The following is a 17,121-nucleotide window of genomic DNA, read 5'->3' on the forward strand; positions in this document are numbered from 1 at the left end:
TGAGGAATGGATTTATGACTATCGTGGGAATTGTCTGTAGTCTGTCTGGCAGCAGCTTCAAAGTGGTCGATGCCAGAGATCAAGCAAGCCTGAATGGGATTTTAGTCCTCATCTAGATTGGGATAAGCAAATTAGCACATCAAAATGGCAATGAAATTACCAGCTCACGTCCAGGGTTCTTTTCTGGCACCTACCTGATGTGGAAAACAACCCAGGTATGCTTTAATCCGATAAAGGAAGTAAATTCAGTTTGCCCCATTTCTACTCCATCAGCCTCATCTGGCAGCGAAGTGATGGACAGTGTTGCCAACAATACTATTAAGCAGCTCTTATCCAGCAACAACCAGTTTATAGCTAAAACAAAGAATTGCAGATGCTGGAAATCTGACACAAAACCGAAAATGCTGGACAAACAGAATCGGTCTGGCAGTATGTGTGTTCACATTTCCTGGTCCGGTGTCACTTCTTTAGAACGATCACTGGACCCAAAATGTTAGCTCTGTTTTATCTCTACAGATGCTGCAAGATCTGGTGAGTTTCTCCAGCAATTTCTATTTTTTTCTATCAGCTTCTGGTTGTTCAGTTTGCTCATTTATGCTCACCAGTCCATATAGTTTCCATGCCAGTATTTCAGAGGTAAGAACATGACAGATGCTGTAACTATAATCTTGCACAATTCTCTTGATTCAGCATCTATTCCTTTAGATTGAAAAAACTGTACTGAAGTAGTAGTGAGGAAATGTTTGTAGATATCGGTTACATGGACTTCCATTAGGCATTTGATAAAGTCTCATAAGAGACTTTAAAGTGTAAGCTGACAGAATTGAAAACACAATATTGATTTTGGTTAAGAAATCAAATGAGCAGCAGGAGACAAAGATAATAGGTGGGTACTCCTTTTTGGCAGGATGTGACTGGTGGTATCTTGTGCTGATTTGTTTTGAGGACTCAATTATGCAGTATCCTTATTAATAGCTTAGATGATGGAATAGAAAGTCACATATTCATATCTGCTATTAGTGCAGTAATATGGGGGGAGCATAATACTATATGAAATGTTCATAGGACAAGTGAATATGCAAAACAGTGACAAATTTATTTCAATATAAGAAATAGAGGGCCATTTATTTTAAAACAGAATTGAAAAGGTCGATTTGTATAGGATGAGAAACTAAACACAGTGGAGAGGCTCAAAGAAATGTAGGGCTACAGTTAATCAAAGCATTAAAATGGCATGAACAGCTGCTGAAAATAAATAAAATAGTTAATAGAAGACTGGCTTTATATTTGGAGGACTAGGATAGGTATTGTGATAAAAGATCCCGGGTACCACACCTTAGAAAGGATATAATGGCCTTGCTGGAAATGTGATACCAATTTAGAGAATGATAGCTAGACTCCACGGGTTAGATTCTATGGGTTAGACTCCACGGGTTATAGCAAGTTTACTCCCTGTAACTTGGAAGATTAAATTGTTATTTGAACAAAATTTTCAAGATAGTAAAGGAAATAGATAAATTCTACCAAAGCAACCTACTCTTCCACTGGTTACAGAGTCTAGGACGTGAGTGCTGAAAGGCTGCCTCCCCTTTTGGGAGAGGTAAGAACTAAGGGACAGAGTTTAAAAATAAAGGAATTCCCAAATAAGGTAGCGATGATTTTTCTATCGGATGTCTTTGGAACTCTCTTCCCCAAACAGTCTTTGAATATTTTTACGTCAGAGACAGATACATTTCTTGATCAACAAGACAGTCAATAGTGAATGGGAAAGTGGAGTTGAGGTCACAATCACATCAGCCATGATTTTGTTGAAGGGTAAATGGCCCACGCGAACACTTAATGCCTATGTCTGTATTCTTTCATGAATGAAAATTAGAAACGGTTGTACATATGAAAAATGGTAATTATTTGGAACTATTCTGTAAACAGCAATTAATGCTCAATTACTAATTTGAACTGAGATTATTTGTGTTCCTTTACCTGAAGGTATTAAAGGTTACAAGGTAAAGGTGAGTTTGAGAGTTAGGTCACAGATCAGCCATGATTTGATTGAATTATGAAACAGTTTAACTTAATAGCCTATTCTTCCTGTGTTCCAAATGACAATACCACAATAAAGCAAATTACCATTTTAAAATGGGACTACGAGCAAGAGGCACTTCTTCATTGATAGCGACCATCCATAATAAAACTTTGAATACAGGATGGATCTTTTTTAAGTGGTTAATTACTGTCTACCCTTCAGACTGAAATTCTGAGCTCAATATATTAGTCATAAGAGACTGAATCACAAATGCATTTAGAACCACTAATAAGGATTTAGTCATGCCTCGGCAACTTGATCCGATATCATACGTACTACAGACTCGAGCTTCCTGTTACAATTACATTTCTTGAACAACTGGGGATGCATAAGTTCTTGACGCTCAACTACCAAATACCAGATGAGTTAGAACCATGACATATCACCTACCATTCATCGCAATGGATACATGTGTTACTTTCTGTTGAAACTGTTTGGGAGAAAGGGCAGCTGAAACACTGACAATACCACAAGAATCCTGACAACAGGAAAAAATAGTCAACTTCTATCAAAATGGAGATGAGAGGTTATGTTTATTAACATTTTGCAAAATTTACATTTTTTTCATATAAACATCACATGATTATACAAGGATTAATTGAAGTAAAATTAGACTGTACAATATTACTGCAAACTCAATTAGCTAGAATTTAAATAGCTAAAGTGTGGTTGTTAAAATATAATCTTGCATCTCCATTCTGATAGGAAATATCTTTCCTTTGCCCAGAATCATTGTGGTGGTACAGCCTCTTTACATCTCCCACTAGAACTACACAATTACTGATATCATAAGTGTTCATTCCAATATGAAATAAAAACATGCCATTTTGTACTCACAACTATATAGTCAAACATCAGTTGGTTGGCATGGTAACAGAATCTGAGAAACTCTACAGTATTCTATTTTCTGAGATTTTGTTTCCATCTTTAGGTACTATTAAATCACATTGCAGAAAATGGGGTCAGAATCTTCTGTTGAAATAATGGTGTGGCTAATGGTATTCAGCATCATCTATGCACAGAACTTATGGGAATTTCAGGAGGATAAATGTTCACTTATCATAGAAATACAAGCAATGCTTTTGAACTGTGCCTTTCCACGATTTTCAGTGTGAAAAGAACATTTTGCTATCTGCTTCATTATTCAAAAGAACTGTTCAAAACTGTTGTATGTATGTGGTAGATGTGAACTAATCTTGTAGTAGTAAGTTAAGGCTTGTCCATTTGAAATCCAGCACCCTTTTAATCTTGTGATAAGTGATAATTACTGTCAAACCACCTCATTAGAACAACATTTTACTATTACAACCGTGGAATCTCATTTTCTCAACTCTTAATTGTCGTTACCAGGTATTTTTAAAAAACATGTTTTTTTAAAAAAAAGGTCCTGTTGTCTCTTTCTTCAGTTCTCTCTCTATCCAACTGTACTTTTTCTCACTTTATTTCTCTGTCTGACTTTGGATTCACTCACTCTAATTTACAACTCCTTCTCAGTTATTTTGCTGTGAAATTTCACAATCCTTCAGTGCGCTAGATACATATGTGTTTGCCATGTTCACTCAGGTGCCAGATATATCCTGTTTCAGACTCACTATGAAAATATCTTCTTTTACTTTCATCAGCTTTCCATGTAAAGAAGTTCAATACACAAACATGCAAGGCCATTATGAATAAAGCCAGATGTGTTGCTTGAGCAAATTATGGTCAAATTTGGAATACATTTTCTGAACTGGCGCTCTCAGCATGCAGTACTACTGGATATTGAAAGGAGAGTGGTAAGGTGCTTTTTAAATGCAACTTTTACTCCCATTTCTGGCAAATACTAACTGAAAATTCCCAAATATTAATGAATTTCCATAAAGATGAACAACATCGGTGTCTTGGGGATTATTTTCTCACAGTAAGGTTCATGAGACAGTACATAGCATACAAATTTCCTTCTGAATCACAGCATTGAAATTCCCAGGGCATTACATGCAGCTGTGTCCCTAGGTCAGTCTAGGGAAACTGTGGTATGTTGAGCTAAACAGCTGTAAGTTACAGTTACATCAGCCAACATCTGCATGTCATGGTGTAAAGTAATGCAGACATTAGCAAGCAAATAAAGGAGGGAGGTGGTTTTTATTTGCTTTACAAACAATAGTGTCAAAGAATTTAGTGATCCTCTTGAAGTTTAACATTTGGACAGATATGTGAGTGTTTTGTAATTTTAGATTTGAACTCTCATCCTGAATATTAGCTCATTATTGTATTAAGTGTTGCAATCCACAAGTGGCAACATGCCTGTAATATTAAACTACATGACTTAAGTTATTCTAATATTCTACGGCAACTTGACACCACCGAATTACTGCATACTTGGCTGTCACAAAAATCTGTGAGAGAGATGGGGCCAGATTTTTCTCTCAAATTCAAGTTTAATGCTGCTCAACATTATTTCTCCTTATGAGGGTCAGATGTGTGGTTAAACATGATAATTCACATTTACCGTCTGAATTACATTGAATGGTGTGAAGTTGCATTTCTAAATTTGAATATGAAGTATGACTCAATAAAGTGGCGTTTAAAAGAAAATTGTTAATTTTTATTTTATGTTTCTTTTCTGTCTCTTGTTTTCATTTTGACACTCTTCATTCAATCTTTCCCACTTTTCATTTCTCGTGGTGTTTGATTTGACATTGAATTCATTTACTCCAATTCACATTTCTTCTCAGTTCTTGCTCTGTTTATTTCACAATCATTTGATTTGGTTGCTCAAGGAGATAAACAGATGCTGCTCTGTTTACTCAGGTCCCTGTACTCCTTGCTGTACCGTCATTTACTTGCACTTGCAGCAACTTTTCAGCTAAGATTTAAAACTCTAACATTCAGCACATTGTTAAATTCCTAGTGAACCAATGGAGAAGAGCAGGGGTTCAATTTTCTTTTATAGCTTTCAAAAGTAGGGTTCTATGTGATAGACTGGAAGAGCTGCCAGCCAATTTAAATCACTGTAGAAATCACCATGGTAGAGCCTGACAAGAAATTTCTAATACATTACAGTATTAACCTCAATTAAAAAAATCATTGTTATGCAATGTGTACACAATGTCACTCAATGTTAGGGGCAACTTACCTTTGCAAGACTGATGCCTATGATAAATCACCATACTAAAAACACACCTAATCTGCAGCTGCCAAAATACTTTACACTTGCCTTTCAAATGTTTTCGGCTGGTATGTCTCAGTGTACATGAACCTTGGGGAGGTGTGCTTTGATCGGGATTTCATAACCCACGCTAGCACTCATGAATGATGGTGCATGTGTTTGGTGACAGGAATATTGGTGTTGGCAATTTTTGTGTATTCCTCAAAGTGGGAATCCCGATCCTGAAAGAAGCACATGGGTATTGCACCAAGATATTGCTGACCTGTGAACAGGTCATTAGAAAGTGGGATGGGTTTAGGTTGGAAAGACTGAGAAAATTTGTTTGTTCAATAAAAATAAATAAATGCAGCATTTTGTCACCTGATTCGCACCTCCATGGGGAAATGGAAACCTGGCCTCATGAAAAAGACATGAAGCCACGATGGAATTCAGTAAGGCGTTCAACAAGGTTCCCAATGGGAGACTGGTTAGCAAGGTTAGATCTCATGGAACACAGGGAGAACTAGCTGTTTGGATACAGTACTGGCTCAAAGGTAGAAGACAGAGGGTGGTGGTGGAGGGTTGTTTTTCAGATTGGAGGCCTGTGACCAGTGGAGTGCCACAAGGATCGGTGCTGGGTCCTCTACTTTTTGTCATTTACATAAGTGATTTGGATGTGAGTATAAGAGGTATAGTTAGTAAGTTCGCAGATGATACCAAAATTGGAGGTGTAGTGGACAGTGAAGAGGGTTACCTCAGATTACACCAGGATCTTGATCAGATGGGCCAATAGGCTGAGAGTTGGCAGATGGAGTTTAATTCAGATAAATGTGAGGTGCTGCATTTTGGAAAAGCAAATCTTAACAGGACTTATCCACTTAATGGTAAGGTCCTAGGGAGTGTTGTTGAACAAAGAGATCTTGGAGTGCAGGTTCATAGTTCCTTGAAAGTAGAGCCGCTGGTAGATAGGATAGTGAAGAAGGCGTTTGGTATGCTTTCCTTTACTGGTCAGAGTATGGAGTACAGGAGTTGGGAGGGTCATGTTGCGGTTGTACAGGACATTGGTTAGGCCATTGTTAGAATAGTATGCAATTCTGGTCTCCTTCCTATCGGAAAGATGTTGTGAAACTTGAAAGGGTTCAGAAAAGATTTACAAGGATGTTGTCAGGGTTGGAGGATTTGAGCTATAGGGAGAGGCTTAACAGGCTGTGGCTGTTTTCTCTGGTGTGTCGGAGGCTGAGGGGTGATCTTATAGAAGTTTACAAAATTATGAAGGGCAAGGATAGGGTAAATAGGCAAAGTTTTTTCCCTGGGGTCGGGGAGTCCAGAACTAGAGGGCATAGATTTAGGGTGAGAGGGGAAAGATACAAAAGAGAGCTAAGGGGCAACGTTTTCACACAGAGAGTGGTACATGTATGGAATGAGCTGCCAGATGAAGTGGTGGAGGCTGATACAATTGCAACATTTAAGAGGCATTTGGATGGGTATATGAATAGGAAGGGTTTGGAGGGATATGGGCCGGGTGCTGGCAGGTGGGACTAGATTGGGTTGGGATATCTGGTTGGTACGGATGGGTTGGACCAAAGGGTCTGTTTCCATGCTGTATTCTTTATGCCTTTAAGAAGGACTTGCTCTGTGCTGGTTCCCTTGAGGGGGGGATGTTGTCAATCTGGTGCTGAGGTCTCTGCTCAATGGAAAGCAGAGTAAATAGCTGAAGATTTTGAAAAATTGGATAAAGGAAACATGAGTAGGTGGAGTCAGACTCACACAGACCCAGAGTTTTGCTTTAGTTGTTGAAGTTGGAATTTCTGGACTGGAAGCTGGTGGATACAGCTCTCTTTCTGCAGTGGCAAAAAAAAACCCAGGAGTTTTCTCTCTGTTCTTAGGTTCATTCTATTGGTTTTCCATTTCTCCTGGACTAGAGGAGATAACAAGTAAGGGAATTCTGGTTTGCTGGATTTGCCTTTGCGACAAGTATATTTACGGAATACCTCTATGTTGGAACAGTTGATGAGTAGTAGTTAAATAATACTTTTTTTAAAATAAAGTATTTTAATAGAGTTAAAATTATTTCAATTCTTCTTTTTGGTTTGGATTTTAACTGTAGTGTAAGAAATAAAGTGTAATTTGCTTAAAGCCTAGTAGTTTGACCAATTAAATCACTTCTGGAATACAGCACCTTATACTTGCCTTTAAGAAAGTTAAAAATTCAGGGTCTCAGCTATCTCCTTGATATATTTTTTGGGTTAGTCTAGTCCATAATACCACACCGCTATGAGTGACAAAGATTAACAGAAGGATTGTGAAGTCATACTGATCAGGAAAAGGTGGACAGACTGGATCTCTTTTCACTAGTAAAGCAAAGTCTGAGGAGTAACCTAACAAACATCTATAAAACCATGAAGGACTTTGATAGAATAGGCTCTGTCCAACCTTGTCTCACAAAAGAATTTGTCTCAGGATATTTGGTCAATTTCTCCAGTGCATCTTGTGAATCAGAAATTCAAAAGATCCTTAGACAGTACCTTCCAAACCCACGATTATTAATATCCAGAAAGACAATGACAGCAGATACATGGGACCATCACTAGCCCAAGTTCCCCATTAAACCACTCACCAACCTGACTAGGAAATACATCACTGTTCCTTTAGTGATATTGAGTCAAAATCCTGGCACTCCCTTGGCATTGTTAGTCTCCCTACAGCACATAGTCTGTAGCAGTCCAAGAAGGCAGCTCACCATCACCTTCTCTAGGGAAACTAGGAACAGGCAATAAATGCTAGGCCAGACAGCAATGCCCATGTCTTAGGAGTGAATAGAAAGAAATCTTCCCATTTCAGTTATTAGTTTATAAAACCTTCTCTGAACAGGCTCCCAAGGCATTTACATATGAGGTACGATGACCAATATAGAACACAGTACTCTTGATGCAGTGCCTTATATAACTGAAGCATAATCTCCATATTTTTGTACTCAACACACCTCACAATTAATAACACCATTCTACTAGCTTTCTTAGTTACTTCTGTATTAGCACAGTAACATTTAGTGATTCATGCATGATGACACCAAGGTAATACTGTACCTTAAATGTTCTGCAAAATCTGCCTCCTAAATCCACTCTGTCAAGCTTACTAATAATTTTTTATGTTTCAATAAAGTCTCTTCTCATTCTTCTAAACTCCAATGAATACAAGCCCATTGATCTCTCCTCATAAGGCAATCACTCCATACCTAGAATCAACCTAGTGACTCTTTTCTGGACTGGCTCCAACACCAATCTATATTTCGTTCGATAAAGGGTCTAAAACTGTTCACAGTATCTTGATTTTTTTAAAAAATCCATTCATCTATGGGATGTGGGTGTCACTGGCTAGGCCATCCCTAATTGTCCAGAGGGCAATTAAGAGTCAACCACATTGCTGGGTCATCTAGGCCACACCAGGTAAGGATGGCAGCTTCCTTCTCTGTAGGACATCAGTGAACCAGATGGGGTTTTCCTGACAATCAACAATGGATTAATGGTCATCATAAGATTCTTAATCCTGGATCTTTTATTGAATTCCAATTCACTATCTGCTACAGCAGGATCAAACCTGTGTCCCCCGAACTTTTCCTGGATCTGTAAATTAACAGTCTGAAGATAGTATCACTAGTCTGTAGCCTGTGTAACTTGATGAATCAGATTTGATGCACATGTGCATAATTTCAAAATATGCCAATGATTCAATAATGAAAACATTTGTGAAATGTCAGGAGTGTAATGCATAACTGCAAAATTGTATATACAGGACGGCACAATGTGTGGACAAGTAGCAAGTAAACTTTAATACAAAGAGTGAAGTGGTTAATTTTGATACAAAGAACAGAGATACCAACTCAGGTGGTTATAGAAGCAGTGAAACTTAGATGGTAAGTACACAAGTCATTGAAGATAGCAGGACGGGTTAAAAGAAATGCGTACAAAGTATACACATCCTGCACTCTATCAATAGGTGCAGTGTACAATAACAAAGAGATTATGTTGAACTTGTGTAAGACAATAGGATATCCTCAGCTGGAGTACTGTGTCCAGTTCCAGGAGTCTTGCTCTAGGAAGAATATGAAGCAATTAGAGAGGCTGTATAAAAGTTCATGTGAATGGTTCCAGGGCTGAGGAACCTCAGTCGTGACATTAGATTGGAGAAGTCAGAACGGCTTCCTTGAAGAAAAGGCTGACAGTGCATTTGGTAAATGTGTTCAAAATCATGAGGGGTCTGAACAGCAAGGTTTCTTCACATTTTTCCAGGGGATGTTGGCGTCACTGGCAAAGCCTTCAGTTGACTGGCTTGAAGGCAGGTTCAGAGGTCAAATAAGATTCAATACAGTGCTGTTGATTTGGAGTCATACATGTGGCAGACTAGGCTTAATTGGTCAAATGTCCTTTCCTAAAGGGGATTTGGGCTTTAACAATTGACAATGGTTTCATGGTTTTCAGATTCATTCATTAAATTCAAACTTCATAGTTTGCTGTGGTGGAATCTGAACCAATATTCCCACAGCAATAGTCCAGGTCTCTGGATTACTAATCCAGTGATACCACCACCACTATGTCACTACCTTCTCATGAGTGATCCGAAAGAAACAAATCTCACTCATGAAAGAATTAAGAACAAGAGGGCACAGATTTAAAGTAATTGGTAAAAGAAGCAAAAAGGTTCGTCACAAAGCAGGTAGTTAAAGTCTGAATCACATTGTCAGACTGCATGATGCAGGCAGGTTCCAGTGAATTTTTTTCAAAACAAAATTAGACTGTTATCTTAAAATAAAGTGTGTGCAGGGTTGCAGGGAGAGGATTGAAGTATAGTACTAAATGAACCTTAACACAATGCTACAAATGTACTTTAATGCCCTTTGATATTAAGGAGCACAAACTAGCCTGGGACTATTGACAACATGCTAAGGATAACTGTGAATTATTGCTGACACCGAATAACTGCCTCAAATTCTGCTTACTTGTGCAATAAGACTTTTGAGCTCCACTTTTTCTATCTCCCAGGCTGACTTGGCGTTTGCAAACTCGTGTTGAAGATCATTTGTTCGCCTTCTTTCCTCCTTTAGTTCTGTACAAAGGTCCTTCAAAATCATTTTAATGTCTCCCACAACTCTACTATATTCATTTGACTGCAAAATATAAACCAAGCATACAATATCATTGTTAAAAAGCAACATGAAAATCCTTGCTGTCATGGATATCACCCTAACAAAACTGACAGTTAATTCTGAGCTTGACAAATACCAATAGATTGATGAAACAGAAATATCAGTAATATTGTCACACTTTAGTTTAACAATTGTTATTATAAATTGGCCTTCTTTTTAAAAAAAACACACATATGCCAAGTTACAACAATACCATAATAACAACAAACAACATACACTTAAGAATTGATCTTTGAAAGAACCATATTTAAATAATTTCATCTTCCAGAAAATATTTGGCAAATTTCAGCATCAAATTTACCTTACCTCCCTAGAAATTCAGAAGGTAGGCACAGGATAAAGAAGGATTCAATTATACAGAAAATTGTTGCTGTAAATCTATTCAGGCAGAAATTGAATTTAACACAGTAACACAAAAGGCTAGCCATGGAATCAAACTGAAAAATACAATACCAAAATGGCCAAGAAATACTTGCAAAAGGTACAACAGCAGATGGGGCAAACAGACTGACTCTCACAGGAATCAATGGCCAGACTTCTGCCGTTGCTAATCCATGCAAGTCATTTGAATTCTAAAGTTAAATGCAAATTTGTAAAATTTGGCGACATTGTCAAAAGAAAATGATGTAGCAGCAAAAAGGCATGCAAAACAATTTAAACCACTTAGGTAAATGGTAATCAAATGGTAACCCATCAGAGATATCCACTGCACAGACGTCACTCAGATGGTGCAATGATCTAGCATTCTGCAGCTTAAACAGGTTAAAGTTCCAGTGTGTCTTTACACACACACATTTTTTAACAATATAAAAATCTTGCAAATGAGTCTATCACCATAATGATAAATTATACTTGAAAAAAGAGTATAAAAATTGTGATGGTAACACTGAATAATTACTTAATTCAGAAATCTCTCGAGTAAAGTCTTTAATTGAGATAAATCTTGTACTTTAATAGACAGCTGCTTTAGCAACTTATTTCAGACAGTATGAAACAGATATGAACATCCAGAAGCAATGCAGCAATTGGCTATTTAAACGATGGTGTACCTGCTTTGCACATAATGTAGGAGGAGATTTCTCCACTGGAACAGTCAAAGCCTCCTCAAGGATATTGTGAGATTGGTCATCTGTTTTCACAGTCTTATTGTCCACTTGGCGAGGGGTCAGCTCCTCTTCTTCAATCAGCAAATATAAATCTTTCACACTGTTAACCTGCCAAATGCATTGAAGCACAAGAAATGTTTCTCTAAATTTCATTCATGGTCACAGGGTGCACACAATGGTGCAGTGTGCACAACAACAACTGTGAATTTTTAGTTTTGGTACACAAATGTTCAATTCTAAAAATTCTTATAACCCACTGATATAAACAGATATCAACTCTTGGTAAAAAACACTACATACTACAACTCTAATCTCCTTATTAATTTTTCTTCACACATGCACATACACAAAACAAAAGTGAAAATAGATTATTGGTGGAAGTAGAAAACAAATGGAAAGGCAATGCAATGGCCGTCGCTTCCCAACTTTGATATTGAGATGACTGTACTTCAACTAGCCAAGTCCTCAGTGTTTTAAACCTCCTCAGCATCTTCTATGTTTCAATAGGATTGCCTCTTACTTGCTGAAACTTTCCAAGACCATGTGCCTAATAAGACCGTGAGTCTTATACATTGTTCCTGCAATCTACTCTGAAGTTCTAATGTATATGCATTTTACATACATATACTAATCAGATTAATTTATTTCCATTAACACATGCTCATTGCAGCTATTTTATACATTTAACTCTGCACTACTGTAATGGTTTGAGTCCTCAAATAGACAATAGTGGGTCAGACTAACAGATCTGTTAAAAATGTTGAATACTGCACCTCTAGTAAATCATCACCGTCATTATCCATTTTCTTGCCACATTTCCAATGTTTCAGGAACCATTTCAGTTTCATGTAGAGAAGGAAGAGGTTTTGTTTGAATTGATCTGCTTCCTTCACAAACAGGTTTTTCTCTTGACTCCAGAATTTCTGCTCAAGTCTGGTTTGCAAATTCAGGCTCTGCAGCTCAAAGTCTCTTCGCACAAGAGCCTTTTGTTGTTCCTCTTTAAGCTATGGAGAGCAATTAAAGAATCAATGAAAAATATAAAAGACTTAATTTAGATGAGCACCGAACCAGGCCATGTGTGACTTCTATCAGAAATTCATGAGTATGTGTCATGCTTCATTGTGCACTCACCCTTACCATACAAAACAGCTGTTCAAACTGATATACGTTGTTATTCTTGTCAAACTCCATAGTACTTGCTTAAGTACCTCAGCAAAGAAAATTAATAACCATTTTCAGTTTCTCTGATCATTGGATACAGTGTTGAATTTGCTAGGACTGAGTTGTGAATGTGATATGTGCCTCAAGGCATTCTCAATGCTTACATGTAAATAGGAGACAGCAAGACAGGCCAAAGGTGATTCAATTTCCCTAGCTTCTCCCTAAAGGCGCTATACAAAATCTGCAAATTGTGCAAGTGCATAAATATGTTTTTTTTCCCCCAATGATTTTCTCCCTACTCATTACTCAAACAAAGGGTGTCTGCAGGCCTATGATGCCTCAATCAAATGTCCATTGTTTGACAGTTTCAACTAGAACGGCTCAGCATTTAGGGAGAATCCCTGGAAGACCAGTCTTCCACAATAGCCCCAATCCAAACTTGCTTTATCCACGTTAACACTGTTAGTGCTTTTCTAATAGGTCATTGAGCAGAGAGCAAATATTGAACTTTTCCAGTTTCATAGCACTCCAATCAATGCAAAACTGTCATTCTCTACTGCATGCAGTCGAATCACAGAATCTCAGAATCATACAGTATGAACGAAGCCTTTCGGCCCATTGAGTCTGTACCATCAAAGATACAACACTACCCACCGTAGTCCCATTTTCTTGCACTAGCTCAGAGTCCTGAATGTTGTGACCCTTTAGGTGCTCATCCAAGTACTTTTCAAAAAGGCTGAGAAGTATCCGGCCTCAATGACCCTCTCATGCAATGCATTCCATACCCCACCATCCTCTGAAAAAGGTTTTTCCTTTAATCTCCTTAAAACCCTTCACATTAAAATTACACCTCCTTGTTATTGAACCTTCGACCTAAGGGATCAATTGCTTTCTATTCACCCTGTCTATGCCCCTCAAAGTTTTATAAACCTCAGTCAGGTCACCTCACAACTTTCTTGCTCCAACAAAAACAACCTGAGCTTATCTAGTCTCTCTTCACAGCTGAACTGCTCCATCCCAGGCAACATCTTGTTGAATCTCCTTTGCACCCTCTCCAATGCAATCACATCCTTCTGCTAGTGCAGTGACTAGAAGTCCACACTGTACTCCAGCTGTGGCCGAACTGAAGTTCTGTACAGTGTCAACACGACCACCCATATGCCTTCTCAACTACCCTATTAACCTGTCCTGCCAACTTCAGGGAACTACGGCAAAGCACCCCAAGATCACACTGTCCCTCTGAGCTTCCAAGTGCCTTGCCAGTCATCGAGTACTCCTTTGTCTTGTTCGTTCTTCCAAAGTGCATCACCACATTCATCAGATTTAAATTCCATCTGCCACTGATCTGTCCATCTGACTCATCCATTCATATTCTCCTGTAACCCAACATCTTTCTCCTCACTGTCAACCACTTGGCCAATTCATGTGCCATCTGCAAACTTACATATCATCCACCCACTACATTCTCATTTACATCACTTATGAATATGACCAATAAGGGACCCAGCACTGGTCCCGGTGGTATGCTAATGCACACCAGACTCCAGTTACACAAACAAACAGTCTTCTACCACCACCCTCTGTCTCCTGTCATTCACCCTTACCTTAGTCACTTGGTCACCTCAAAAAGATTTGTTAGGCATGACTTCCCTCTAATAAAGCTACGTTGAATATTTCTGATCAATTAACTTTCTCCTTCACTATTTTCTCCAATAGTTTCCCTACCATTGATGTTAGATTTACTGGTCTATAGTTCCCGATTGATCTCTACCACCTTCTTCCAAAGTGGAACCAGACGAACTGTCTTCTAGTCCGCTGGCATTTCCATTATGACTTGAGATGATATAAAAATTTGGTTCAGGGCCCCTGTAATTTCCTCCCTCCTCTCCCACAGCAACCTGAGACACTACTCATCTGGACCTGGGAGTTTGTCAACTCTTAAATCTACCAGAACCTCAAATATCTCCTCACTTCTTATACCAATTTGCTCAAGGACCTCCAGTCCATCTTCTCAAATTCTGTACCTGCATCATCCTTCTCCCAAATAAATACTGATATCAAGTACTCATTTAACACTCTACCATTGTCCTCTGGCTTCATGCACAAATTGCCTCCTCGATCCACAACTGACCCTACTCTTTCCCTTGATATACTTGTACAATATCTTTAGGATTCTCCCTAATTTTGTCCACCAGCATTTCTCATGCTTGTATCTTATAAGCCTCTAAAGTCAACCAAAATTACTAAGCATGGTTTAAGAAAAAAATGATAAAAAGGTATAAGTGTACACACTGATTTCTCTGAAAATATGAACTTGATCGGCTAGTTATCACATCGATTTTTATAATCTGTTTTTAAATGGCATGGGATAGACCAAGCAATGATCATTGCAAGTTACTGAATTCCATTTTCTGCAGGAATCAGTCAACAGAAGTCCACTTTGCTAAACAAACCATTTCTCAAAAACAGAACTGAACTGAAGCAGATTTATCCAGTATTTCTTTTTTGCTTATGAAAGGGCATTTCTGTATTTCTCAAGTGGTCACAAGGGTGGCTATTCTGTTCAACGGGGAGTATTATTGTTGAAGACAGGATTCAGCAGTACTCCTTCCCTTAAAGAAATTAAACTGCTTGATCTTAGATTTAGTTTGCCTCTAATACGACAAGTTTCCAACGAAACTATGGAGATGTGAACTATTTACTTCGACTAACAATCGCTAGTTTTGTCTCTCAGAAGAAAGAGACAGAGACAGGCAGGTGAAGAACAGAGTGACACAAACTCTGGTAACCAGTGGTTAAGGGAATGCAGTAAAGGCAGAAAAAAATAGATATTTTAGAGTTGTAGAGCTGTACAGCATGAAAACAGACGCTTCGCTCCAGACCACATATCCCAACCTAATCTAGTCCTATTTGCCAGCATTTGACCCATCTTCCTCTAAACCCTTCCTTTTCATATACCCATCCAGATGGCTTTTAAAAGTTGAAATTATACCAGCCTCTACCACTTCCCCTGGCAGCTCATTCCATACACACACCACCCTTTTAAAATCTTTCCCCTCTCACCTTAAACCTATGCTCTCTAGTTTTGATCTCCCCCTTACTGGGGAAAAGACCTATCTATTCATCTATCCACACCCCTCACGATTTTATAAGCCTATATAAGATTACACCTCAGTCTCTGAGGCTCCTGAGAAACAAATACATTTTAAACATGCACATGCTTGTTAGGCTTACTATTTAGCTACAGCTGACAAAAGCATTTAACATGAACAATCAAAGTGGTAGATACTTGTCTATGTGCTATGGAATGGTCCAGTAAAATGCCCTGCAGTGTGATTTTCCATCCGTGCCAGTGACTGTTTCTCAAGTAAAGACCTTTAAAAGTAAAGACCTTTAAAAGTAAAGGTAGATTCACCACAGTCCTACAAGACCATATGAATGTTTTCTCACTCGAGAGAGAACTGATCATGGCTTAACCTGAGAGATACCATGCCTCAGGTGAGGGGAAACATTGTTAAGGAGAATCTTTCATGGTAACTACAGCCAGCTGGTAATCTCAATCCAACCTTCATGGTAATTTAACCCATGCTGTTGATATTGCTCTGCATTCCAAACCAACTTTCCAGCCAACTGAACTAACCAACAGCCAACTTTAAAAGTAACACCATGTTGAAACTATTGAGTAAAAGTACGATGACAGTTTGTCTGAGCAGGAACTTTCTACTTTTTTTGGTTCAATGTTGGACAGACATAAGAAAACTTAGTAAAATTATTCACCAAACTCCTCAAGAATGAGCAGCTGCAATTTTCAATTAGCAACATTTAACATTACAATTAGCAACATTTAACATTACCTTTCTATAGCATTTTTTGAGAGTGTCAATTTAAAACTCAAAATTCTGTGAGAAACGATCAATTGTTCCTCTTCAACTGACCTGTGACATTTTCTGTTGAAATCTCATTGCATCTTCATTTCGAAGCTCTCTTTCCTGAACAAGCTGTTCTTGCAGTCCTCGGATAGTCTCCTTAGCTTCAGATAAATCAAGTTGTAGTTCCTTGACCTGGTTAAACAAGTCATAAGTTGTAGTTGGGTTATGAAGAAAATTTCAGACTGCTTTTCCTCTTGTTTCACCAAATACTTCTCAGGTTGCTTCATACCTGCCCACAGTGGAGAGGGCGGGATACTGTCACCCATAGGAAGTGCCGTAGACACTGCAAGCAGCTTATAAGAATGATGGCACCAGATAAACCTTTCTGTTTAATGAACAATTGAGAACTATGACAACACCCAGCAACACTGATATGAGTGTTCTAACTTGAGATATGAAAAGCCAACTTTTTTTTTTATCTGGGTGCAGAGTCATGTTTTGGTGTGAAAATGGCTACATTTTGATTTTGTTTCAGAGGAAAACTGATTTTCCCGACCTTGCGCTATCTTCCT

At 38.3% G+C, this 17,121-nt stretch overlaps 1 protein-coding gene across 1 annotated transcript in view; it reads right to left on the bottom strand.

Moving 5' to 3' along the window:
* Positions 1-17,121, bottom strand: part of mtcl2 (microtubule crosslinking factor 2) — a 99,062-nt gene that overhangs the window by 14,449 nt on the left and 67,492 nt on the right. Inside the window, exons 7-10 of the mRNA XM_060836082.1 lie at positions 16,616-16,741; positions 12,293-12,523; positions 11,463-11,627; positions 10,207-10,374 (exon numbers count right to left, since the gene is read on the bottom strand). Coding sequence (XP_060692065.1) covers positions 10,207-10,374; positions 11,463-11,627; positions 12,293-12,523; positions 16,616-16,741 — 690 coding nt within the window. The remainder of the gene's footprint in view (positions 1-10,206; positions 10,375-11,462; positions 11,628-12,292; positions 12,524-16,615; positions 16,742-17,121) is intronic.

Source organism: Hemiscyllium ocellatum, chromosome 15, assembly GCF_020745735.1.
Source record: "Hemiscyllium ocellatum isolate sHemOce1 chromosome 15, sHemOce1.pat.X.cur, whole genome shotgun sequence".
Taxonomy (NCBI): Eukaryota; Metazoa; Chordata; class Chondrichthyes; order Orectolobiformes; family Hemiscylliidae; genus Hemiscyllium; species Hemiscyllium ocellatum.